General features: G+C 39.4%; 1 protein-coding gene across 7 annotated transcripts in view; it reads left to right on the top strand.

Annotated features, from left to right (window-relative positions):
* Window positions 1-27,088, top strand: part of BTBD9 (BTB domain containing 9) — a 410,049-nt gene that overhangs the window by 276,296 nt on the left and 106,665 nt on the right. For all 7 annotated transcript variants that reach the window (XM_038553945.1, XM_038553942.1, XM_038553943.1 and 4 more), the window contains one exon: window positions 25,961-26,150. In XM_038553945.1, coding sequence (XP_038409873.1) covers window positions 25,961-26,150 — 190 coding nt within the window. The remainder of the gene's footprint in view (window positions 1-25,960; window positions 26,151-27,088) is intronic.

Genomic DNA, 27,088 nt, shown 5'->3' with positions numbered 1-27,088 from the left:
TTGTCATTCACCTTTATGTTGTATAATGATGATTTTAAATGCAAATATAAGAGCATTTATCTTACAGGTAGAATCACCAGAATTACACAGTTCACATGTGGGAGCTCATACATGTGTATGTATTTAGTTCTTACCAGAACAGTGGAAGTTCTGCATGAAACTAAATTATTTTTATTTCACTTCTTGACTTACAAAAACTCTCTATCCTTGGCTTATTCCATAGCTTTCTTAATATGGAAGGACCGAGGAGGAAAGGAACCATGGGTTGCCTGATCTTTGCCTTTATTTTTATGTTATTATCAGCATAAATATCTAGCTATAATAAGGAATTAAGAGTGAAAAAAGATAGGATAGAGTTCCTTGGTCGTTAGTGCTTGGAACACTGTTGCCTTCTTTTTATACTGGAAGCAAGTTTTGCTTGGAAGGGGAAATGTGGCCTCCCCAGGCTGTCAGCAGCCTTGCTTACTCAGTCATACTCATGGCACCTTTACATTAGCCTTGCTTTGAGTCTCATCCAACAACCATACGCTGTGGGTCCACAACCATACGCTGGAATTCCACACTCATGGGGCAGCTGAGAATTGCAGACACACACACTGTATATCTCCTGTGTTCATAGGCTTACTCCATTGTCCCATCAGACTTTACTTAAAAACACAAGTTCATGGACACCTAGGTGGCCCAGCTGGTTAAGCTTCTGCCTTTGGCTCAGATCATGATCGAGCCCTGCATTAGGCTCCCTGCTTGGTGGAGAGTCTGCTTCTACCTCTCCCTTTGCCCCTTTTCCCACTCATGCTGTCTCTCTTGCTTAATCTCTCTCTCAAATAAATAAAATCTTTTTTAAAAAGTTTTTAAAAAGTAAGTTCAGAGATAATTATTAAGAATTTTAAGACCAAAAAAAAAAAAAAGAATTTTAAGACCAAGACAGTGGAGCATTCAACTAACTGTGAGACCCTTCTGAATGTAGGACTTTACATGTGTCTGAAAACACAGGTTGCATTCCCATGAAAGTGGCCCTGATTACCACTATTATTTAGCATTGCTCTAGAGGGACAGAAGGGGAAAGGGCAGAGGGGAAGAACAAGAAATAGGTATGATAAATACTGAGGAAAAGGGACCAAATATCATGATTTTCAGGTGTGGTCTGATACAATACCTAAGGAACTGAAAAATTACTAGAACTAATAAGAACTATGGGGAATGTAGCCAGATACAATAATATGAATAAATCAAGTGTTCTCAAAAAGCCCCAATAACTATTTAAAAAGTATAATGGGGGGGATTCCATTCATAATTGCAGTGAAAACTGCCAAACATCTAGTAACAGTCCATGAGTCATACTTCTCTGTTACGTTAGTCCATCCCTAGCCATATGACCAAGGATCACCCATCTCAAAAAAAAAAAAAAAAAAAGGATCACCCATCTCTGAACCCCTCTATGCCATTAGAGATGGGATAAGGGTCAGAAGCAAAGGTGGGAGATAGAAGGGTGATGGACACTCATAAATGGTGTAGATTATAAGGTGAGCATGCCAGGGAGATCTGCCAGATATAAACTCCTCCTGCCCCCCCCCCCGAAACAACAAATACCTACCAAAGAATAAAGTTAATAAATCCACAGGTTCTAATTAAAGAAACTAGAAATCTTTGGGACGCCTGAGTGGCTCAGCATCTGCCTTCGGCTTAGGACATGATCCTGGGGCACCGGGATCGAGTCCCACATCAGGCTCCTGCATGGAGCCTGCTTCTCCTCCCTCTGTCTATGTCTCTGCCTCTGTGTGTGTGTGTGTCTCTCATGAGTGAATGAATGAATGAATAGATGAATGAATGAATAAATTAATCAAATTAAATCTTTTAAAAAAATAAAAATAAAGGAACTATAAATCTTTAAGAAACACTGGAAAGACATCTTTCTGGATGGAAAACTTTAATGTAGTAAAGATGTTGGTTCTTCCCATCTTGATCTATCTGTTTAATGCAGGACAACTCAGAATCCCAGTCTGTGTGCTTTAAAAGAACAACTTTTGAGTTTAAGAATAAAAATTTCTAAGAGAGTAAATAAATGTAAATCTCTTCCCCCTAAAGATGAAAAAAAAAAAAAAAAAAAAGAGAGGTCTACTGTTACCGGGTGTTAAAACTAATACTACATACTGAAGTAGTATGCCATTATATGTAAGAATAAACAGGTAAGATAAATTAAGCAAACTGTGAATTAGATCTTGGTATATATAAGAATGTAGTGCAGGATAAAAATGGCCTTCCCATCAGTTGAGAAAGAAGGTAATATAGCGAATACTGCAACAGTTGGCAATTGAAAACACTTAACTGAGATTTTTTCCACATACTATATACCAAAATAGTTTCCTAGCAAAAGATTTTATAATATTACTCTAAAAGAACAGTGGGGAACTGTTAATAAGTATTCATCTGAGCTCAAGGTGAGGAGCTCCTTCCTCAGGGTAAAAGCAAAGGCGGAAACCATAAATAGAGTTCAAAGGTGTTTGACAGACTGGGAAAAAATAATTACAACATTCATGACGATGAGTAATTGTCTTTAATATGTAGGAAGTGCTTTCATTAAGTAAGAAAAAAATATTAATTCCCAACAGGTAATGTGCACAAACAGCAATTTATTAAAAAGGCAAGAAAAAAACATTAGTTGTCAATAAACTTGAAAGAGTATGGCCTCACTGATAGTCAAAGAAATGAAAATTGAAATAAGATACCATTTTTTTGGCCTATTGGCAAATATTTTTAATTTAAAAATTTTCATTTACATGAGTGATACAACAATCATTTCTCAGCAACAAACATATATGGTGAAATAAAATATTTCCATTTTTAAATGCATTAACCTAATCATTGTAAACTTGAGTATCTTTTTATGTTTATTGGCTATTTCTACTTTTTTTATGAGTTACATCGTCATATTCTTTCTCAGCTTCTTTTTTGATTGCTTGTGTTTTTTATTACTAATTTATAGTGATTATGGATAGTCATCCTTTGTCTTTTATACATGTTGCAAATATCTTCTCCCACATTGTTATTTTATGACTTTATGATGTCCTTGTTGTGCAGAAGTTTTTTATCTTGATTTAGTGATACCTGTCAATCATTTCTTGCTTCTAGATTTTGTGACTTGCTTCAAAACTCCCTCCTCAGTCCAAAACATAAAAATATGCCCCTCTGTAGTTATTATCAATGATTGGTTGTCATTTTCTTTTTTTTTTAATAACTTTTTTTAAAATTTTACTTATTTATTCATGAGAGACACAGAGAGAGGGAGAGGCAGAGACACAGGCAGAGGGAGAAGCAGGCTCCATGCAGGGAGCCCAACGTGGGACTCAATCCCGGGTCTCCAGGATCAGGCCCTGGGCTGAAGGCGGCGCTAAACTGCTGAGCCACCCGGGCTGCCCTGGTTGTCATTTTCTTACTGTTGTGTGTTTTTAGTATTTAGCTCTTTAATCCATTTAAATTTTATTCTATTTGATCTGAGGGAAGAGTTTACCTTTTATTTCTAAAATATAGAACCAGTTCTTCTGAAATCCTTTATTGATTATTTCATCCTTTCCCTCATTGATTTAAAATAGCAGGTATCATGGATCTCCGTGTCTACTCCAGATTCTGTGACACATCATTTAAATAACTACAGCTTTATAATCTATTTTGCTGCATAGTATTGCAAATCCGCATCCGTAGCTATTCTTTTTCTAAAATTTCTAGGCTATTCTTTCAGATTTTCTTTTCCAATGAACTTGAAAATCAGCTTGTCAAGTTCCATTTCAAATTCTGTTGGCAAAGATGTTCTAAATGAAAATACTTAGTATGGGTAAGGCTGTCAAAATAGGCAGTGTCACATACTGCTGAGGAATGTGTAAGTTTTCTAGAAGGCAATTTGGCAATAAATGAAGTGTCTTAAAAATACCCCTTGATCTTCTACTTCTACCTTTAGTAATTTATCCTAAGGAAATATTCAGGTAGAGCATTTCTCTAGCATAAATGTACAATGCAGTGGTCATAAGGAAATAAATCCTGGCACATTTACACATCAGAATTTCTGTATAACCATTTATAGCGTAGAGAAATGCTTATAACATGCTTATAACATGGGATGCCTGGGTGGCTCAGTGGTTGAGCATCTGCCTTCGGCTCAGGGCATGATCCAGGATCGAGTCCCATCAGGCTCCTTGCGGGCAGCCTGCTTCTCTCTCTTCCTGTGTCTCTGCCTCTCTCTCTGTGGCTCTCATGAATAAATAAATAAAATCTTAAAAAAAAAAGAAATGCTCATAATATAATGTAAAATAGAAGTAGGATGCCACCTTTATAGCCAGATTGATGCCAGTATTTAAAAAATTAAAGATAATATATGTATTTTTGTATCTGCATGTATTAATTTGCTAGGGCTGCCATAAAAAAATACCACAGGCTGAGGAACTTAAACAACAGAAATTTATTTTCTCACAGTTATAGAGGCTGGAAGTCCAAGATCAAGGTGTCTGCAGGTTATGTTTCCCCGGAGGCCTCTCTCCTTGACCTACAGGTAGCTATCTTCTCACTATGTCCTCATGTGACTTTTTTCAGCATGCACTCACATCCTCCCCTTCCTGTTAGACTAGGGCCCCATCCTTATGTCCTCATTTAAACTTAATTATCTCTTTAAATGCCCTAACTTCAAATTCAGTTGAATTCTAAGTTATTGGGGGTTACCACCTCAACATACGAATCTGTGGGGGTAGGGGGCACACAATTTAGTCTATAACAGTTCATTAAAAGACAATAAAGAGGAACATCAGAATGTTCACAGAGGTTTTCTGGATAATGAGATTATAAATAATTTTCTTTTTTTTTTTTTACTTTCTGCATTTGTATATTTTCTTCAAGGAATGTGTGTTACTTTTATAATCAGAGAAAGAATTAATGTTTCTTTTTCAAATAAAGCTGTTTCTACATTGCCTATCTTAAATGAGAGACCAGGCCAAGTGGGCATGGCCAAGACCCCACATGCTCTGAAACGTAGCTCACTAAATTAAGACAAATCCTATTCTGGGTTAGGGAGGGGAATTTCTTTATGAAGTATAATGATTCACCTGATGATTCTGTTGAGTAAACCAAGAGTCCTTGAGAGTCTAGATGAAAGATACCAAACAAAGAGCATGTACTGTAGGATCCCATTTGTAAACAATTCTAGATCATGCGAAGTCATGTATAGTAACAGAAAGTAGATTGACAGTTCTCTGGGTTTGGGGAATGAATTACAGAGGGACATGAGGAAACTTTTGAGGATGATGGAAAGGTTTGTTATCTTGATTATGCTAATAGTTTCATGAGTGTGTACATAACGTTCAACTCATGAAACTGTACATTTGAAATACGTGAAATTTATTATGTGTCAATTATATCTCAAGGAAGATGTTTAAAAATGAGAAGAGGGAACTGGAAGGAAAGAGTCCAAAGCTTTTGGGGCATTACAGTATTCCTTATTATTAAAGTAGCAATGCGAGGGCTGTGCTTTTGGGAATCAAATGAAATCGTTGTGATTTGAAGGCTGTTAGAGCAGGCTATGTAAGATGTTTTGGGAGGGGGGGACCTCTAAACCCGATGGCCTTTTCCTACCTTGTAATGCAGTGTAACAGGACTTGGGCGTGTCACTGACTTGAGTAAAATTAAGAGATTGTATGAGAGCAAGTGCCTGGTAGGTTAATCAGTCCAGGACTTCACAATCTTTCTGAATTTATTGGCTCGTTAATATTGTGGAGATGGGTATCCTTCTTTTATAGCTGCATTCAATACTTATCTTTTTAAAGACAGGAACTGGTACAGTGCTACCAGAGAGGAATGTACTTAAAATCACATTACCTGTGGTAAAATTATCATAAAAACCACCTAGTGCTGAAGCAGGGGATTACTTCAATTCTGCCCTCATAATGACAGGAAATGTTCGTTGGTGAAGTTGTTTTCCATGAAGCTGTGATGAAATCAACTATAATGGCAATAAAGTGGAGTGTAAAAGTGAGGGACTCAAGTGAGATGTAAAAGTGCAGAAGGTGTTAGATGTTCCAATTAGAGTCTTCAGGAAATGATTCTGTAAAATATTAAATATGAATTGGTTGAGTTCTAAGTTCAGAACTGTCGGCCCTGCAGGCAGCTTTCCTGGCTGTGGGAGGCAGACACCACACCCCCATCCTGACCAGGCAACTACCTTCCTATGAATGGCAAATGATAGTTGGCAAAAGGGCTGAGAGCCCCATTTCCTTCCTTCTTGCTCCAAACCAAGGGATCAGTTGCCCTAGGAACATTATCAGTCTTTTTTTCCAGTGATCCTTTGATGAATGTACAGTAGTTTCTGGTTATAAAAAATTGGAAGCACACCTCAGTAAAACCTCAGTGAGTTGTGGAAGCACACTAATATATATATATCATTAGAGATATTTTATATGATAGAAATAACTTATATTGATACAGTATCCCGAGTGTCAACGTGTATTCCCTTATTGCCACAGCTGCCACTACCATCCTAGTGCAAGCACCAGCATCTCGCTTGCACCATTGTCACACCTGTCTACTCAGCAAGGTCCCACATCCTTTCTAGTCCTTCCCCTGGTTCTCCACACTCTGATGGAACACTCCTTTGCTCAGAATCACTCAGAGCCTTTCCATTGCTCTTCAGATAAAATCCAGTTTTCACTATGGCATGCAAGCCCCTGCATAGTCTGCTGCTTGCATACATGCTTTGTCTTATACCAGTTCCTGTCTCACCTTCTACTACTCATGCCACAGGACTTCTTTCTGATCCAGATGACACAGCACATTCTCTGGCCACCTGGCCTTGTACTTGCCATTCTCTCTGATACTTCTCTTCCCATCACCTCATTACATAACCCCACCCACTTTATCTCCGTAACCTCCTGTTGATCCTTTAAATTTCAGCTTCAGTGTCACTTTTGAGGAAAAATTTTGCCCAACCTCCTACCCCCAGTTTAGGTAAAGTTTCTTTGTATGATACTAATAGATTTTTTGTTCTTTCCAAAGTTCTTACTTTCATTTGTAACTATACAGTTTATTCACGTGATTTCTTAATAGGAAGGACTATGCCTGTTTTGCTCACTGCTGTATACCCAGCGTGTGGAATCCCAATACTCAGTAACTATTTACTGAATGGATAGATGGACAGAATGATGTGTTGCATTCTGAGGACCAGAAGAGTAGCCCAGATTCTGGGTCCCTGCTGCTGATTTGTTGTATAATGAATAAGACATCATCTCTCTGAGGCTCAGAGTTCTCAGCTATAAAATGAAAAAATTAACTTAATGATCTGTTTGGTTTTTGCTTTGTTTTGTTTTTAAACAAGCATCTTTTACGTGCAGATAATTGGGTTAATCATATACCTCAGATCATTAATGCATTATCCTCATTGATCCAAGCAAGGCTTCCTTTTTTATGTATGTTTCCTCTTTGCTGTGAACCCCTGCTTCTGTTCCCCTCCTCTATGACAGTGTCTCTAGTATGTTTGGTTATATCCTCAATATGCACATATAATTTGTAAAATTTATAATGTTGGCAGGTTTTGTATATGTGTTTTAATTTTCAAAAATGTTTTTATGCTATAAATCTCATTCTTTTTTATACTTTTCTCAAGCAGTATTACGTTTTTGAGCTTTATACATACTGCTTCTTAATGTAACTTAGTATTCCATCATCATAATTTTTTTTTAATTTTTATTTATTTATGATAGTCACAGAGAGAGAGAGAGAGAGGCAGAGACACAGGCAGAGGGAGAAGCAGGCTCCATGCACCGGGAACCCGATGTGTGGGATTCGATCCCGGGTCTCCGGGATCGCGCCCTGGGCCAAAGGCAGGCGCCAAACCGCTGCGCCACCCAGGGATCCCTCCATCATCATAATTATAAACATATTTACATATATAGTCTTTACTATTTGCCAGACATTATTCTAAGCTCTTTTATAAAATCGGCTAACCCTCACCACCATCTTGTAAGGCAGGTACTTTTGCGATCTTACCTGTTTCATTTATTCATTCCCCCTTGGTTGGATACCTAGATTGCCTCCAGATTCCTGCTCTCAGAAACAATGCTGCTGTGATGGAATGTCCTCATATCTATCTTTGCACCTGCATGGGGATTTCTCTGGGACCTGTACTCAAAAGTATGATCCCTGAGCACTAAAGCACACATCTTTAATTTTGCTCCATACTACCAGATTACCTTCCTGTGCAATTGCTGCCAATTCACATTCCCACCATCTGGAGTGCACGAGAGTGCTTTTCCGCCCCACACTTTTACCTCAGCCCCTAAGGTGGCTGTTCTACTCTTTGCCCTTCAGATGGCCATGAGGTGGTCTCCCATTGTTGTTCGATTTGCGTTTCTCTCATTGCTAATGAGTTACTTGCCACTGCTGCTGCTACCACCCTGGTGCAAGCCACCACCACGTCTGACTGTTGTATAATCTTGTTATATATATATGACTTGTTGTATAAAGGACTCCTGGCTCTGCCAGCATCCTTTCTCTGGTCCTTCTCATTGTTCTCCGACTCCAGCAAAAGTAATCCTGTTGGAACGCGCCTTTGCTCAGAATCACTCAGAGGCTTTTTTTCTTTAATCCGTTGAAATAATAGATGCTCTGATGACACATATTTGCATTCCTAAGATAACTGCTGCTCGGACATGATGTATTTTCTAACTAATTATTGGATTTGGTGTTGGCTAATATTTATTTTAGAATTTTTACACCTTATTTTCTTTTTCTCTTTCTTCCTTCCTTGATTCCTTCCTTCCTTTTTAAATTAGTTTGTTTAAGTAATCTTTATATCCAACATGGGACTCAAACTCATGACCCTGAGATCAAGAGTCACATGCTCTTCCAAATGAGACAGCCAGGTGCCCCTACCCCTATTTTCTTAAATAAAATGGGCCTGTAAATTTCTTTTCTTGACCCATCTATAAGTCATTTTACTACCAAAGTTATATTAAAATGACTTGAAGAGGGGTGCCTGGGTGGCTCAGTTGGTTAAGTGTCTGCCTCATGATCTCAGAGTCCTGGGATGGAGCACCACATTGGGCTTCTGCTCAGTGGGGAGTCTGCCTTTTCCCTCTGTCTTTCCCCTCTGCTCATGTTCTCTCTCTCTCTCAAATAAATAAATAACATTTTTAATCTTTAAAAGAAAAAGAAAAAGAAAAGTTGCCTGAGTGGCTCAGTTGGTTAAGCAACTGCCTTGGGCTCAAGTCAGGATCTCAGGGTCCTGGGATCAAGCCCTGTGTCAGGCTCCCTGCTTCTCTTTCTTCTGCTTCTTTTTCTCCTGCTCCTTCTGCTTGTACTCTCCTTCTCCCACTGCTTGTGTTCTCTTGCGCTCTCTCTCTCTGTCAAATAAATGTTTTTTAAAAAAACAAAATAAGCAGCTTTCCCCATGTTTCTGTTTTCTGGAGCAATATGAAATTAGATATAAATTATTTATTCCTTGAACTGAGTGGTTCTCAAGGTTATTTTCTAACTATAATTCAATGGCTTGATGAGCTATGGTAGCTATGGGTTTCTTACCAGTGTTTCACTTGTTAAGTAGATTAGCCAAGCAAATTCACAGATATTTACAACCTTAGTAATACCAGGGAAGGTTAACCTACCATGGGTGCAAAATGGTATGTTTTCCATCATGTACTGGATGCTATAAACAGGAGTTCCATGGTCAACTAGTAACTATTTTCATCCATTCACCCATTTAACTTAATTTTAGCCACAAAAATTGTGTGGTATAATTGTACCTAATAGATTATAAAGGAGACGTATTGGCCTCACTCCCACTCCAATCCCAACCAGTTTCCCGGGCTCTCTTTTTCTTCCCCATAGAAATACACTGCTTTATTTTATTCCTTCTTCCTCTCTTCTTTCCTCTTCTCCTTTCCATCTGTCTGATTCTTATGGCTCTAGAGAAGAAAATGGGTTCCTTGAGCCTAAAGACAAAGAGATTACCAAAAGGGATGGTTTTGGCAAGATTGGGATTGTGGGTAGCAGAGGGAGGGGATTCAGTCTCTGCAAATTTTGCAGGTGATTTGGTACATATTCTATGATGGAGAGTTTCTGGAGCAGACACAGAGTGTAGGTGTCAGTGCCCAGAGGCTTTAGAGGACGTGAGCGGTTGCACAGTTACCCTTGTGAGCTCAGACCACTGTGATAACTGCATCATGATTCTCTGAATCTCATTCTCAGCAAGAATGAAATCAGGACACGTGACATCACGATTCTAACATCTCCTATTGTTCTTAATACATATCATTTTAAACCATAATGGTAATTCTCATATCATGTTATTTTTATTTCTCATCTGGCCGAGAACACAGGGCATGCAGAGAACATTGTTTGTCAGACAGTGACTACCTGGCACACGCTGTCCATATAATGGCAGTTAAGCTGAGATCCAGAGACTGACAAACATCCTATAAAATCTAAAAGGCAGGATTTCTTGTGATAGATCGGTTATAATAATTTTATGCCTCAGTATTTTACATTTGTGACATTTTGTATAATAAACAATTAACTGCCTGCTTTTGACATTTGAAAGTTAATGTGAAGAGAGTTGTAAAACAGACACTGTAAACATCACCTCCCAAAATAAAGTGGTAAACTGCTATCGGCCTTGGGGAGGGTAAGACCTAATTATTCCTCACAGTGCACTCTGTAACTTCTTACTACCAGTTTGGTTTTCATGGTCTTTGATAAACAAGATAATTGATATAAATGAATGTGATCCTGTAAAATGGTTCCCCAATTGCAGATTTTCATGCTAGAGGTATAATTTTCCTTCTGGCACATTACTGTTAATCTTTAAAAGGGTAGGTTGGTTAATCTGCCTTCCATGAGAAGACATTAGGTGACTTGCTCCTTAATCAGAACTGAGGGAAAAAACACTGGGTGTTGCCAGAGCACAGGAAGAAATGACTAATGGTCAACATTAACAAGCAAGAGTTTTGAGTTTTGAGTGGAGTTTTGAGCAGGAGGTTCAGAGTTGGGAATGCAAGAAAAGCCATGTCAAAGTGGAGAAGGAGCCGCAGCCCTCCTCAGGGAGAGGACACAGGCAGTGTGTGTTGAAAAGGGAGGTCTTACCATGCTCGGCTTTCCCCTCTCCTTACCAGCCCTAGCTCTTCCTACTTCTACTGCTGATTCTATGGCACTGAATGATGGACTTAAGATCTTAAACAGGCAAGCCCTAACATGCTTTCTTCCCTTTTATCTGGTGGTAAAGGACGAGGGCTTTGTAGAAGTGCCATTTTGTCCCATAAATTAATGCTCAGCGTACTTGATCTTCTGCTGGGAGGCTCTCTTTAGGAAATGTCAAGAGCCAAGCAAGCAGAAGAAGCATGTGAGTTTGCACCCAGTTGGGAAGTCTGTGTTAAGATCATTGGCAGTTCGCTTTGAAGAAGCCATTTCTCTTCATGCATAAAGTACAGCAAGGAAGAAAGAATGAAAAAGAAAGTGGACAAGTGCTTAGGAGAGAGTGTAATCCATGACTTCTCTTAGGGGAGTGTTACCACTCAGAGTCACAACAGTTTAAAAAAGCAATAATTAATAATCAGTTACTTGTCTAGGGCATTCTAATATTTAGCTTTAAAAACTAATTTAAACTCATTGCAGGGAAAGCCATGGTGAAATGAGATTTTTCCCAGGACAGTTCTCTTTGGCAGTGTTATCACACAGCCTTTCAAAGATCCAGCATGCTCAGGGTAGTTTGCTGTCCGGTTTAATGTCATCTCTTCACCGAATGTGTGGGCTGCCTCCCTCCCCCGCTCCCGCTCTTGAAAGGTTAGCCTTTCTTCAGAATAGTACAGGTTTTTCCAGCAACATCTGTCAACCTGGCAACAAGCACACCCTAAGGAAATTATGAACATTTGAAGACCATCTAAATACTGTAGGAAACCTTTCCTCTCCCTCTTCCTCCCATCTCTCCTTGTTTCCCTCCTGCCTTCCCCCAGGAAGAGTGGTGCAGCCACGTGGCATTTGCCACATCCGACTCACTGATAAATTACAAGCCCACTTGTGTCTGCGATATTTTTAATGTGTTTTTATTTGCTCATTCAATTGTGATAGCTCATGAAACCACAAAGCAGTGACTCTCTTAGAAGGCAGGCTGCAGGCAGACCCCTTAGTTTCATGAAAAGAGACCTGCTAGCCACTGTACCATTAGCACAAAGAGGCTTTTTTGGCCTAATGACTCAGATGATCTTGATCTGATTCAGTAGGTCAGAAATTGCCGTCCCCAGCAAATATCGACCAGAAAGAATTGCTTTCTTCGTTATTCTGAAACTGCCAGCTGCATATTACACTAGCAGGTACTAACAGTTTTTGCAGGTCAGTAGAATTGTTATTGGTTCTTCCTTCCCTTGTCCCCTATTCTTTTACAGTTATGAAGTGGCTCATGGGAATCGAAGTCTCCCCTCTTATGTGATACCCAGACTCCTGAAATGCTGGTCGCATCTACCCATTCCGCATGGGCAAAAACATGGCTCCTTTCATGGGGTTAAGGAAGTACCAATCATGGGCCTTGTGTGTCTCTGAAATTTTCAAGGTGCTTTTGTAAACATCTAGTTTATTCAGTCAATATTCATACGGTAGAGAGAAGAAGAGATTATTCTCTTTCTTAGTAAATAGACCGAGTTCCAGGGCCATTAAATGCCCTCCTCGAGATAGCCTAAAAAGCAAGAGTAGTTCTTCGGGTGTCTGCATTCCAGTCCACGGCCTGGTCCAGTGGACGTCAGAGCTGAAGTAAGGCAAGAGAAAGCAGCCATTTCCCCTCTTAGAATTCAAGTGTGTAGATGTGATATCAAGAGAGCTAGAACTCAGACATCAGATGCTTCTTAATAGTCAGGCTTGACAATATTCATAATAAAGTTTATTTAAAAATATTTGCACCCGGGGTGGCTGGGTGGTTCAGTCAGTTGGGTGTCTGCGTTGGGCTTGGATCATGATCCCAGGGTCCTAGGATCAAGCCCCATGTCAGACTCCCTACTCGGAAGAAAGTCTACTTCTCCATTTTTCTCTACCTCTTCCCACTGCTTGTGCTTGCGTGCGCGCTCTCTCTCTCTCTCTCTCTCACACACACACACACACACACACACACTCCCTTTCTCTCTCAAATAAATAAATAAAATCCTTAAAAAAAATGCTTGTACCCGTTTTTCATTTCCCAAAGCACTAAGTGTAAACCATTAAAAGAAGCATCGAAAATACTAGCAAAAGGCTCTTTTTTAAAAATTACTTTTATTGTATTTTAGACAAAAAATTTTTTCATCACACAAAGTCTACTGGAAAATACAGCATGATTCTGTTTCCTCAGTCTAGATTAACTTTGGCCTTCAGAAGGTAGTATACATTGTATGTTTTGCTGAGGCTTTTTTTTCCCCCCTGATAACTGCTTTACTTAGAGGTATGAATAGAATTGTTCCAGGTCACCTGGAAGACTGATTGTCAGTCTTTGAAGCCAGGTAGCCAGATTTTCTCAGGGACCCCAGGTTCAGCCTTTAGGAGACATTACCTCCACCTCACCCAGGGGACTGCTCTCAGCTTCCCTACAGCCCTGGGCTGGTCCCTCAGGCTAAAACAGGGAGAGTGCCCAGGATCATGATTTCCCATCAGGCATCCTGTGTGGTTTGATTACAGAGTCTCTGTTCTGAGAGCCTAATATTCAGAAGTTGAGACTTCCCTTTACCCGTCTGTTTCTTCTAAATTCCAGTCTTGCTCCCTTGAGATTCTCAGAGATTCTTCTCTTCTCACACAATTCAGTCTAAAATGGTTTGTGGGAACTAAAACATGTGAGAATTTGGCATTCTCTCCAATCTTTTTCTCTCTGCCTCCAAAAGGTGTGGCAGAAAGATTCTGCCAAAGCGGAATTATAGGAACATACTTGTCACAGATCCAATCAAGACTTTTTCTGTACAATGTACAGGGCTCCTCACTACTGACACAGCTTTTAGTAAAAACTCAAATTTTATAGTTTTTGATGCATTTTAAAGAAATATTTAAGATCTTAAGACTCAAGAGTGGGTAGCCCGGGTGGCTCAGCGGTTTAGCGCCGCCTTCAGTCCAGGGCCTGATCCTGGAGACCCAGGATCGAGTCGCACGTCGGGCTCCCTGCATGGAGCCTGCTTCTCCCTCTGCCTGTGTCTCTGCCTCTCTCTCTCTCTGAGTCTCTCATGAATAAATAAATAAAGTCTTAAAAAAAAAAAATGACTCAGGATCCCTGGGTGGCGCAGCAGTTTGGCGCCTGCCTTTGGCCCAGGGCGCGATCCTGGAGACCCAGGATCGAATCCCACGTCGGGCTCCCGGTACATGGAGCCTGCTTCTCCCTCTGCCTGTGTCTCTGCCTCTCTCTCTCTCTCTCTCTGTGACTATCATAAATTAAAAAAAAAAAAAAAAAAAAAAAAAGACTCAAAAGAGTTATCCATGATCCCAGAATCATTCTGACTGAAAATTGTTAGAGTTTGAACCAAATACATCCTTCAGCTTATAATAAAAAGAAAAGCTACTTCTTTATTAAAGAAAACATAAAAAAAGAACAAAAACTTTAGTTAAAAAAAAAAAACAAGAACAAAAACTTCCTTACAAAAAGTACTGAGTAAACCACTACTTCTTTTGTGGGGCTTTGAAAAAGCCTTTTGCATATCCTTCATTCTGTGCCCAGCATGAATGTGGAACATTCCCCCAGTCTGTGTTAACATCTCTGATCTTGAGTCATAAAATCCTTGTGGCTTAATGAGACCTTTCAACCCATAGTGTGGAACAAAAATAATTCTGTTGATTTCAACATCTTTTAGGACATAAGGAAAAATAAACATGTAAAACTTATATTACTCATAGAAAAAAACACCTTTTATATTAAACTTTGTAATTTTTTTGAAAGTTTTCAAAAATTACAAAACCATTTTCAATGACTCAGTATGTTCGGTATCCTCCCCTCTCCCCCAGTATCAGCTTGAATAACTTGCCCTGATATAGGGGGCAGATGTAGTCTTTTCTCTGATAGATTATGTCCAGAGAAAAGAAAAAAATCACCCCAATGAGATATTGCCTATTAGTTCAAACATATAGTTGGATGTTTGGGATGTCTTTTTTCTTACACCTGAATATGCCTTTGTCCTAAATTTCAAGGCCTCACAGAGTGTTATCTCTTTTTGATACACTGCAGTGGTTACTGCTGTTAAACATCTGATGCTCAATTCTTTAAGGTCTTTTTGAATTGAAGATTTTCACAGCTAAAACCTCCAGCATTCAGAGCTAAAACCTCCCCACATAAGAGAGTAAACCTCTTAAACAGTTAGTTCTGGACCACGCTTTCCTTCAAAGGCCCCAGTGTGAGTAGAGAATCCACTGATCCTAGTGAACTTGTACCTTTGAGATCCACTGGCCCCACCCACCTCACCTTGGCCCTGGGATAACCACCTCTGATTTCTCACCTTCATCTTCTGGAAGGCTGCTGTTACCTCTAGAGTGTTTGAGACTGTGACCTTATAAAGTTTGCATATGTTTGGGGAAGGGGCCAGGCAGCGGGGCATTTGAAGTTTGGAAGTGTTACCTCCTCCTTTCACTGGCTAAATGGAGCCCAGCATGACTGTCAAAGTCCATACAGTCTCAGGAGATGGCATGATTTGGGCAACCTTGATAGTCTCAGAAGTGGAGCTAGAACAGGAATGATGAGAGCACAGAGATTCATACTACCTAAAACAGATGGGAGTGAAAGCAAAGAGAAAAGAAAAAGAGGCACAGAGGAATGGGAAGAAGGCTGCAGCATTCAAAAGGCATGGTCTGCTTTCTTCCTAAGGGCTTCCCCAATAGGTCCAGAGAGGTACTCCCATCTGAACCCTTTGGGTTTGTGTTAGGAAGCATCCCTCTCACGGATATGGGAACTGGGGGGAAATTTGGGGAAGGAGTTTAAAAGTTGCATGTCATACTCAGTGGTTTCTCTTCAGCAATGTAATGTAATGTGATTGAAAAGTGATTTTTTTTTTAACCTGATAGATAAAACTAGGAATTAACATAACTTAGTGCCAGTGTTGTAGAATACATCTTGGTAGCTTTTTGATAGTTTCCAAGAATGGTGGGCTTGTGCTCTAATTAGATATCGTTCTTTTATAGCTGTTAAGATAGAATAGCTGTAGGTATTTTTTCCTTTGAATTACTTGACCAATGGTTGGATTGCAGTTTGGTTGGAAGTTTGTGTGGTCAGCAGTAAGTGCCTATATAGGCTTGGGGATAGGTCCTAGGGTGAGTCCCCCTTTAAAAAAAAAAGTATACCTTAGGGGCACCTCAATGGCTCAGTCTGTTAAGCATCTGACTCTTGATTTTGGCTCAGGTCATGATCTCAGAATCCGGAGATCAGGTTCAATGCTGGGAGCCTACTTAAGGTTCTCTCTCCCTCTCCTCCTCTCCGCCCTCCCGCTTGCTCCATGTACTCTCTCTTAAAAAAAAAAAAAGTGTGTGTGTGTGTGTGTGTGTGTGTGTGTGTGTGTGTGTAGGGGAATATCTAGGTGTGATCTTAAGCTAATAGCCTTTAATAGCCTTAGTAGTGAAAGAAATTCTTTGTGAACATCTTGTCAATGGAGAAGAATTTATTCCAAGACTATTAAGCATATGTTTGCTGCATAGACCAGTGTGCTATTAGAAAACAGTTGGTAATAAAAACAGCTAGGGAAACATTGAATGAAGCCTAACACAAGAACGGTTTATAAAGATGACAGTCCTCTGCAAGTGCTAAGTGTTATTTCATTTTTAAAAAACCACTTCATGTGGGTCCCCCTGCCAACCTCTCAGAGGTGATCTCTGGAGACAGTTGAATAACATGTCAGTCTTATCTTTAAATAGAGCTTGTATAGGTGGCCCTCAGGTCATGTCCAAGTGAAGTAATACTGCCTTTTAAAAAATTTATTACTCCAGAATTAAATTTACTGGCAAGCTGTTGGCCACCCCTGGTGCAGCGTATGAACAGAAAGCAGTAAAATTGTTTTCAGATCACTTTTTCTGCAGCTCCTCACAGTCTGAGTCATCCCAATATTAATATACTTGCAGAATGTATACACTTTGTTAACATGCAACTTTTGCATTCAGAAGCAGCAAATTAAATTTGTCTGAGCAGAATTGCTATGTGCATGGAGAGGGAAAAGTAATTTCTGCCCGGGCAGTTCCCCTTTTGCCTTTTGCTCATAACATAGGCTATGGTAATAGGTATGTAGCTGAAGGATGGTGAAGGAAAACCAGAGAGAGACAGACAGGAGATGCTGGATTTTGGCAGTATGGTTTTGTAAACAAAGTGACGCAAATTGGGGCAGAAATTCCATGGGGACAAGGGAGGAAACTGGAAGACTAGAAACACAGTACAAAGCCAAGTCCCATCCAGATGGCGTTTTTAATAAATTTATCAGATGCATATGAAAGACTGTAATGAACATTCAAATGGGGAGTGGCTTGGCCCTGTGAAGAAGAAAAACAGTAACACCACCTTCTGTGCTTTGCAGTCAGAGTCACTCCCTAAACTTTCCCACAAAAAAAAAAAAAAAACACCCGCAAAACTTATTCAAACCATCATGTTTTTATTAGACTGTTCAACCAGGCAAGCTGCAGTTTGTGTTTCTAGGAAGAGGAGTTAATAGCAGAATTCTTTTCTGCTGAAATTGGGAAAAAAGTGGTCTCTATGTGTTACTAAGCCCAGCAGTGACTTTTAGAACCAACCTCTTCTGGAGGGGCTCCTGTGGTATAACTAAAGCAGAGAGCTCTCCCCACAGGCCTAAAAGAGCTTTTCTGTTCTTTAAAAGCCGCACTGTTATATACATTCCTCCTCTCCCCAAAATGGTTTCTCCATCAGCAAATGTTTTAGTCTACCGTGAGTGACCAAGCTTTGAATATTATGGGATAAACTTTTAGGAAAGGAGAAGTCGAGAGGGCTGAGGGTGCGTGTAATGCTTATATAGCAGCTCTTCTGCACTGGACATATTTGTTTTCTTTTTAATGTTTAGGTCAAGACCCAGAGATTGATCATACTTTACTTTTCTAAGAAAACTTTTACTGAGAAAGCATTTTTTGTTTCTGCTTTATTCAGTAACTTTTAGCTTTTCTAGCTTTTGGTGAGGAACTGTGTTAAGGTTAAGTACCACAACCTACATAAGCATCCTTTTTTTCTGATTCTAAATCATTCATTCAGCAGATATTTATCTAACACCTACTATATGCTAAACACTGTTTCTTGACGGTTGAGACTAGAGCAGTGAAACAAAGGAAAGCTCCTGCCCTTATGAAACTCACATTCCAAATCTTTTTTCTTTTTAAGATTTTATTTATTTATTCATAGAGACACGGGGGTGGGAGGGAGAGAGGCAGAGACACAGGCAGAGGGAGAAGCAGGCTCCATACAGAGAGCCCTACGTGGGACTCGATCCAGGGTCTCCAGGATCACACCCTGGGCTGCAGGCAGCGCTAAACCACTGCGCCACCGGGGCTGCCCCTCACATTCCAAATCTGATTATCACATTAAATCAGATTGACATACTGGTCTGGATAGTAATAATTGGCACAGTGCTGGAATGATGGTGTTATCTTGGTTGTTTATAAAAGGTCCTTGTCCATTGTGTTTATGCCTAAATCCCTGTTTTCTTCTTTCCATTAGTTGATACGGTTTAGTCATTATACTGATAATTTGACTCATTATCAAAAAGTAGGAATGAGAATTAAGAACAGTGGTAATCTTTTGATCTTGTAGATCTTATTAGGAGGTACAGTTGCTTATCAAGAGTTCCAGCAAAAGCTATTTCTTAAAAGGAAATTTGGGACTTGGGATAGATTTCACTGATACAGTTCATCTCTCTATGTGTATGTTGAGATATGTCTGTGTGTGTCTGTTTTGGACACATTTTGTAGATCCAAACTTTGACTAATAAACATTAGTGAATAATTATGCCAAGATCAAAGTGGTATTGTATCCTCCAGCTCAGAGATACAAGATTCTTTGGTAAGAAGGCACAATTCTACAATGTAGCAGATATATTAGACTACCTCAAGATTCCAGAAAACCGGAGGGCAGTTTTGTTTAGAGAAAGTTTTAGAGACTGAAAGAGTCTTCTTGAATAAACCCACTTATAAATGTGTCTATAGCAAAAGAATTCTTAGCATTTATCCCAGCCTTGTTTTCCAAAGAGCTTGAAACTGTATCAGTGATGATTTTGTGATAATCTCCGATGCTGCTACGCTAATTGACCACTAGTTAAAAATCACATTATCTAGGGATAAAGTTGTGAAGCAGTAAGGTTGCATAGATGGAGATTGACAGACTCAGGAAAAGTCCACAAAGACAAGTGGCAAGAACCTAGTAGATGCTACAGAGGTTATCAGTGTTCAAATAATCATAAAGGGTTTTATCCTTTCAGAGGCTTGCCATCTTTCAGATCTTCATAAAAACAGTGTTAAAAACTGTGAAACTTGAAAAAAAACCACAAAATTCCATATGTACAAAAGAACATAAAAAATATATATGTGAAGTTTGGGAAGTAGGAGCCCTGGCATGCTGACCACTATGCTGAGTAGACTACTACCAAACCTCTAAAGCCCTGTATGTGCTTCTCTCCCAGTTGCTTCCCTACTCTCTTCCTGAATTTCAGCATCCACTGTTCCCCTGGATGTCCTTTCTGAGTTGACCACACAAGCATGTATCACTAAATGACAGAAGTGGAATCATGCTTCATGTATTTTCCTGACGTGCTCTCTCCTTAACCAGTTTTCTTTGTGAGACTGACCCTGGTTGATACACATAGCTCTAGTTAATTATTTTTCAATACTGTGTAGTTTTTGTTTATAGTGAAATTTCAATAACTCAGTGGACAGGCTGAACAGCAGATTAGACACACCTAAAGAGAATGTGTGAACACAAATAGTAATTTAAATTAAGAAATTTCCCAGGATGCTTCAAAAAGAGGTATAGAGAGAAAAATGAAAGGAAGGTTAAGAAACAGGGAGGACAGAATGAAAAGTTCCAACAGAGGTCCAGTAAGAGTTCAAGAAGAAAAAAAGGAAAAGAATAGAGTGGCACCTTGGTGGCTCAGTTGGTTAAGTGTCTGCCTTCGGCTCAGGTCATGAACTGGGGATCCTGGGATGGAGCCCCACATCAGTCTGCATGCTCAGCGGGGAGTCTGCTTCTCCCTCTCCCTTTGTGTGCCACTCCCCCTGCTTGTGCACTCCCTCTGCCAAATAAATAAATGAAATCTTAAAAAGAAAGAAAAAACAGAGAAGGTGAGAGAATCAATATTCAGGGAAATAATGGCCAAATCTTCCAGACTTGATAAAAGCCATAAATACTCATATTGAGTCCTAAGAAAGGTAAATTTAATCTATCTCTAGGTATAAGTTAGGTAAAATTGCAAAAAAATCAAAACCAAGAAGAAAACTTTAAAATTAATTGTAGGCAAATAACAATTACAAGTTAGAAGGATTGCAGACTTTAGCAGACATAACAGTAGAAACCAGAAGACTATGGAATAATATCATCAAAGTGCTGAGAGAAAACAGCTTTTAACCAGGAGTTCTGTATCAATTAACCTATTTTTCAAGAGTGGTGGCAAAATGCACTTTCAAACAGAGACTTTGCTGAGTACTAATGGACGTGTCTCAAAAAGAAGGAAGTTGAATCAAGAAAGGAGGATATAGGGATCCCTGGGTGGCGCAGCGGTTTGGCGCCTGCCTTTGGCCCAGGGCGCGATCCTGGAGATCCGGGATCGAATCCCACATCGGGCTCCCAGTGCATGGAGCCTGCTTCTCCCTCTGCCTGTGTCTCTGCCTCTCTCTCTCTCACTGTGTGCCTATCATGAATAAAAAAAAAAAAAAAAAAGAAAGAAAGGAGGATATAAAAAAAATAGTAATGATGAATAAATTGGTTAAGTGTGGATAAATAAGTTTTAACTGTATGAAAAGAAGAAAGGTTAATGAGTTTCATTTCAAGTACTTAGAAAACAAAACGATAATTTAAAAGGAATTGAAGGAAGAAATAATGAAAAGAAGAACAAGGGTGCCTGGGTCGCTCAGCTCAGTTGAATTTCAGGACTCTTGATTTCGGCTCAGGTCATAAACTCAGGGTCCTGGAATCCAGCCCAATGTCTGGCTCTGTGCTGAGTGTGGAGCCTGCTTGAGATTCTCTCTCCCTCCCCCTCTCCCTACTACAGTCACACAGGCACCTGCTCATGTGTTCTCTGCCTCCTCCGCACAATAATTAATTAATTAATTAATTAATTAATTAATTAATTAAAAATACAGAGTAGAATTTACTGCAGTAGGAAATGAATCAACAAAACCAGAAGTTGGTCCTTTGAAAACACTAATAAATGAGACCAGCTATAAAGGCCTGCTCAAAAAAGAAGGAAAAGGTACAAATCCAAATATGTGGCATGAAAAAGAGGACCTACTATGAAAATTTTTATGCAACTGTATTTGAAAGTATAGATAAAATGAAAATTTTTCCTGAAGGGGCCAAGAATATCAAACACAATTTGTAAGAAAAAAGGAAAAGAAGAAGGGAAAGGCAAGGAAACAAAGGTGTTCAATTGATCAGATTTTAAGATTACTATAAAATTATAGTAATTAAAGCAGCATAGTAAAGGCAAAAGGCGAGGCAAATCAGTGAAGCATGGCACAAATCTTAAAAAGAGACATGAATATCTATGAAAACTGTGTGTGTGACTGAAATAACATAAGTTAGTGGGGGCAAGAGTTCATTAAATGGTGGTGGGGAAATTGCCTTCACCATAAGATTAGAAGATGAAAAAAAAAAAGGAAAAAGAAAAAAGATTAGAAGATGAAAGTAGATTTTCTGTGTCACACGTGATAGATCAGAAATAAATCCTAAATAGATCAAAGAACCCCACGTGGAAAACAAAATTTGAGAACTTTTAGAATAAAATATGGGAAAATATCTTTATTAATTGAGGATAGGAAAGAATTTATAAACAAGAAAGGAAAAAGGCACTAATCTTGAAAAGATGAATATTTCATCTCAAAACATAAACCAACCAAAGATTGGTATCCTACAAATCAATTAAGAAACAGTGGAAAGGGGGATCCCCAGTGGCTCAGCAGTTTGGCGCCTGCCTTTGGCCTAGGGTGTGATCCTGGAGACCCGGGATCGAGTCCCACATCAGGCTCCCTGCATGGAGCCTGCTTCTCCCTCTGCCTGTGTCTCTGCCTCTCTTTCTCTCTCTGTGTCTCTCATGAATAAATAAATAAAATCTTTAAAAAAATTTAAAAAGTCAACAGCAAAATTTCTAAAAAAAAGAAGAAAGAAAAAAACAGTGGAAAAATAGACAAAAGATAAAGATAGTTTACAGAAGAGCGGTGGAGAATGATCCCAGGGGAGGGGGTATGGGGGGGGGGGGGAGACCAAAACCATACAACTTCACCAAACAAAAATGAAAAGCTAAAACAAATATCAAGTCACAGTCATCTGTCTGATGTTACCAAGAGTTGGTAAGGATGTGGACCAGTGAGTTGAGAGTGTAAACTTTTACAGCCACTTTGGTGAGTACTTTGGCAATATCCAGGAAAACTGAAGGAAACTCGTAGCCATGAGTGTAATTCATGCATATACACCTGTATAATATCTTATGTATTCCTTTAAGAAACTCTTACCCGTGTACATAAGACACCTTTGTAATCACAAAGTAAACAGTGGTAGCAATCAAAAGGTCCCTTAGCAGGAAACTTAGATAAATAAATTTTTTGGCATGTTTACAGGTTGAAATATTTTTTTTCTTTTCTTTTTTTTTTTTTTTTAAGATTTTACTTATTTATTCGTGAGAGACACAAAGAGAGAAAGAGAGAGAGAGAGAGAGAGAGAGGGGCAGAGACACAGGCAGAGGGAGAAGCAGGCTCCATGCAGGGAGCCCCACATGGGACTCGATCCCTTGTCTCCAGGATCACACCCTGGCTGTAGGCGGCGCTAAACCGCTGCGCCACCAGGGCTACCCAATATTTTCTATTCTTTACGTGAATGGACTAGATTTATTTTTTGATGAAACTTCCTTCATCCTGGTTTAATGTTTGTGGTAAATGTTAATAATGCTCACCAAGCATTCCCTTTTCTTCTCCTGGGCACACAACAGGTTTGCACTTTCCCACTGCCTTTGAAGTTAGGTAAGGCCCTGTGACTTGCTTTGGTCACCCAAACATGAGAGAGGTGATGTGTGTTACTTTGAGAGATGAGTCTTAAGAACCAGGACCTAGCTCACTTTCTTCTCATTGCTGCTGTAATTGAGAAAATTCACATCAATTCAAAGCCTCTGTCACTTGGGTCTTTGGGTAATACAATGAGCAGAACTGCTTTTCTTTTTTTAGATTTTATTTATTTGAGAGAGAGAGCATGAGCTGGGGGATGGGAGCAGGGGGAGCCTGAGAAACAGACTCCCTGCTGAGCAGGGAGCCCCACACGGTGCTTAATCCCATGGGTTCCTGACTTGAGCCAAGGCAGACACTTAACTTACTGAGCTGCCCAGGTGCCCACAGAACCACTTTTTCTGATCATCATTGAATACATTGGGTACACAAAAAGTAAATATACTCTAATAAATAAATATTTTAAAATAAAAACAATAAACATGCACCGTAGAAAGGGAGAATGGGGACTGTTACTGCAGCCTAAGCTACTATCTACAGTATTATTTTATGTCTCAGCTCACTTTACTGTGCACCTTGTGCTGCTTCCTTAAATTCTGCCTTCCAAATCACCCAATACTTCCCCTTTTGCATGAGATAGAAGTACCATGACTTAGCCTCCAACTATAGCCCTTTCTTGTCTTTCCAAATCACAAGGAACTTCTTTCTGAGCCCCTTCCTTCTCTGTGAGGAAACTATCCTTAGAGGTTATTTCACCAATATGTTTGCCTGTTGCTTTGGAGTTAAGCTTGATAGCTGAGGGATTCCTCACCAGAAATCCATCCTCTCTCCCTTCCTCCTTCCCCTTCTCCCTCACCCCTTTCTTAAAGATATATTTATTTATTTGAGAGACAGAGAACATAGAGGGAGAGGGAGAAGCAGACTCCCCACTGAGCAGGGAGCCCAATGTGGGGCTCAATTCCAAGACTTTAGGATCATGACCTGAGCTGAGGGCAGGTGCCCAAGCGACTGAGCCACCCAGGTGCCCCCCCCTTCTCCCTTTTTTATTGGTGGATGGCTTCCTCATCTGCAGAGAACAAAGCAATTAGTGAAGCTGTGTAAGATGAGGCCTCAAGGCATGCCCAGTTTTGGAAAATAAATGCATCGTGCAGGAGATACATGTAAGATTATTTACTCCACATCATTATAAAGGTGGAAATGTTTTGGCATGGTTGTAGTACTGTTGACCCTCCCTCTTTCTTCAGAGAGTATATAATATACTGAAAAGTACAGTATATATCTAATGAGAAATTGTCTTTTTTTCCACCCTATTTTAAAATTATGTAAAGTAAGTTACAAATCTTGAATGTAAATAGCTGGGCCTAATTGTAGATAATGGGTTGAATAATAAATTGAAACCCCAACACTAGTAAATGCACAGAAGAGGTCCCAAGAGAATTTTATTATTCTCTTCTCTGTATTTAGAGAATCTACATCATTATTAGATAGCTATCATTTTGTGGAAACCCTTGGCTTTTATAAAAGAGTAGGTTGATATGGATTTGAAGTAGAGAGAGAGACTCAAATCAAAACAGAGCTGGCGTTTCAAAATACAGCAATTCATGAACAAAGAAAAGAGCATTGTGTGTTAAAATGCCTGGAATAGTAAACAAACAAACAAAAAAGGGAAAGAAATCATAGCTGAGGGCAACTGAGTATTCTGAAAAGGAATTGATACCATTTCCTAGATCATCTTCCTGCTTTATGAATTCTAAAACACTGAATTTATATATATCATGTTTCTCTAAACAAATTTATTGTATTTACTGAATACAATAAATATATATGGTTTAGAGAATACCAATAAAACAAGTGCCTATGTACACACCACCTAACTTAAGAACAGAACAAAACCAGTACTTTTGAAGCCCCCCAACCCAAGATTTCTTCTTCGCAATCAAATCAACTACTATTTGGACCCAATGATGGGAGTCCTTGCAAGATTTCATCACCCTCTTTCTAGACATAGTATCCTGAATTTCATATAATAATTCCCTGGATTTCCTTTTTAGCTTTATATTTATGTATGTATTCCTAAACAATGCATATTTTTAGTTTTGCCTTCTTAAAAAGTTTGTAAATGAACTCATACTGTGTTTTGCTTTGCCTTGCTTTTTTCACTCAACATTGTGTGTTTTTCTTGTTTTAAGGGTTTTGGGTTTTTATTTTTATTTTTTTAAGATTTTATTTATTTATTTGAGAGAGAGGGAGAGAGCATGAGCAGGGAGGAAAGGCAGAGGGAGGGGGAGAAGCAGGCTCCCTGCCGAGCAGGGAACCCCATGCCTGGCTCAGTCCTAGGAACCTGACATGTGACCTGAGCTGAAGGCAGCTGCTTAACCAACTGAGACACCCAGGTGCCCTGGTTTTTGGTTCTTTAGAAGTCAAGATTTTTTTATTTGGTAAACTATTCTGGTTTTTCAATTGTTCTATTTGTAGATAGCTGTAGTTCATTAAGGTAAATTAATGCGTAGTTTCCCGTTGTAGTAATATTTTGAAATGTATTTATCAATTCTGTATTTTATGTGGGGTATCATGTTTCTTTATAGTAAAATACTTCAGGGTTAATTACTACATGTGGTTTGATTTGTTCCAATCTTAGATTCAACTTTTTTTCTTGAAGCCATATGACATGGGAAATGTGTTCCTGTCTTGAGATAATCAGGATATTCAAGTTTCCCCTTTATTGTTGATTTCGGATAGTAATTCATTTTGTTCATAGCACACTATCAGTATATATTTGGCTTCTCTTATCTTGATGCTGAATCTTGTGTTGGACTCACAGTTCCCATGGAGAATGTTGCAACGATTGCCGATTGTGCCAGTGTGATTGAAGGGGTCAGTCGAAGCCGGAATGCCTTGCTGAATGGCGACACCAAGAATTACGATTGGGATTCTGGCTATACATGTCATCAGCTAGGAAGTGGTGCGATTGTGGTTCAACTGGCACAGCCATACATGATCGGGTCAATACGGTAAGAATATTCCTTTTCATTCATTACTTTTAAATGGAAGATGCACGAACAAATTCTGTTTTGGAATAATGACGATCCCAGTAACTTCAGTGAAGATACATTTCTGTTCTTTGATCTAAATATTGAAGCAGGGTAGGGCAGGGGACAAAGAGATACAGGGTGCTTGTTTGAATCTTCTGGTGGGAGGATACACCAAAATTAGGCTTGCAGAAGGACTAGATTAGAGGCCCCCCCTGAGTACAACTCACCTCTTTTTTAAATCTCAGTTTGAAAAAAAAAAAAAAAAAAAAAAAAAAAAAAAAAAAAAAAAATAAATCTCAGTTTGTGTTGGGTAGAGGGTAATGTCAAGAAAGGTTATATAGAATCAAAACTAATTTTCAACTTCAGTAAATTTATATATTAACTGAACATGTGAATATGAGACCTGGTACTAAAAACATCTTTTTTTTTTTTTAAGATTTATTTATTTATTTATGAGAGACAGAGAGAGAGAGAGAGAGAGGCAGAGACACAGGCACAGGCAGAAGCAGGCTCGTTGCAGGGATCCTGATGTGGGACTCGATCTCGGGACCCCAGGATCATGCCCTGAGCCAAAGGCAGACACTCAACCACTGAGCCACCTAGGCATCCCCCCAAAAAATCTTCTTAATGAAAATCTGGACTTTGGGTGGTTGTTTTCATTTTGTTCTGTTTCTTTTTTTTTTTTAATTTTTATTTATTTATGATAGTCACACAGAGAGAGAGAGAGAGAGGCAGAGACACAGGCAGAGGGAGAAGCAGGCTCCATGCACCAGGAGCCCGATGTGGGATTTGATCCGGGTCTCCAGGATTGCACCCTGGGCCAAAGGCAGGCGCCAAACCGCTGCCCCACCCAGGGATCCCTCTGTTTTGTTTCAAGAAAAGAACTTTAACCCAACATTACTTGATTTATAGGATCA

The sequence above is a fragment of the Canis lupus genome, chromosome 12, assembly GCF_011100685.1.
Source record: "Canis lupus familiaris isolate Mischka breed German Shepherd chromosome 12, alternate assembly UU_Cfam_GSD_1.0, whole genome shotgun sequence".
Classification (NCBI taxonomy): Eukaryota; Metazoa; Chordata; class Mammalia; order Carnivora; family Canidae; genus Canis; species Canis lupus.
The sequence above is the reverse complement of the archived record's forward strand: the minus strand, read 5'-3'. Positions and strand labels throughout refer to the sequence as shown.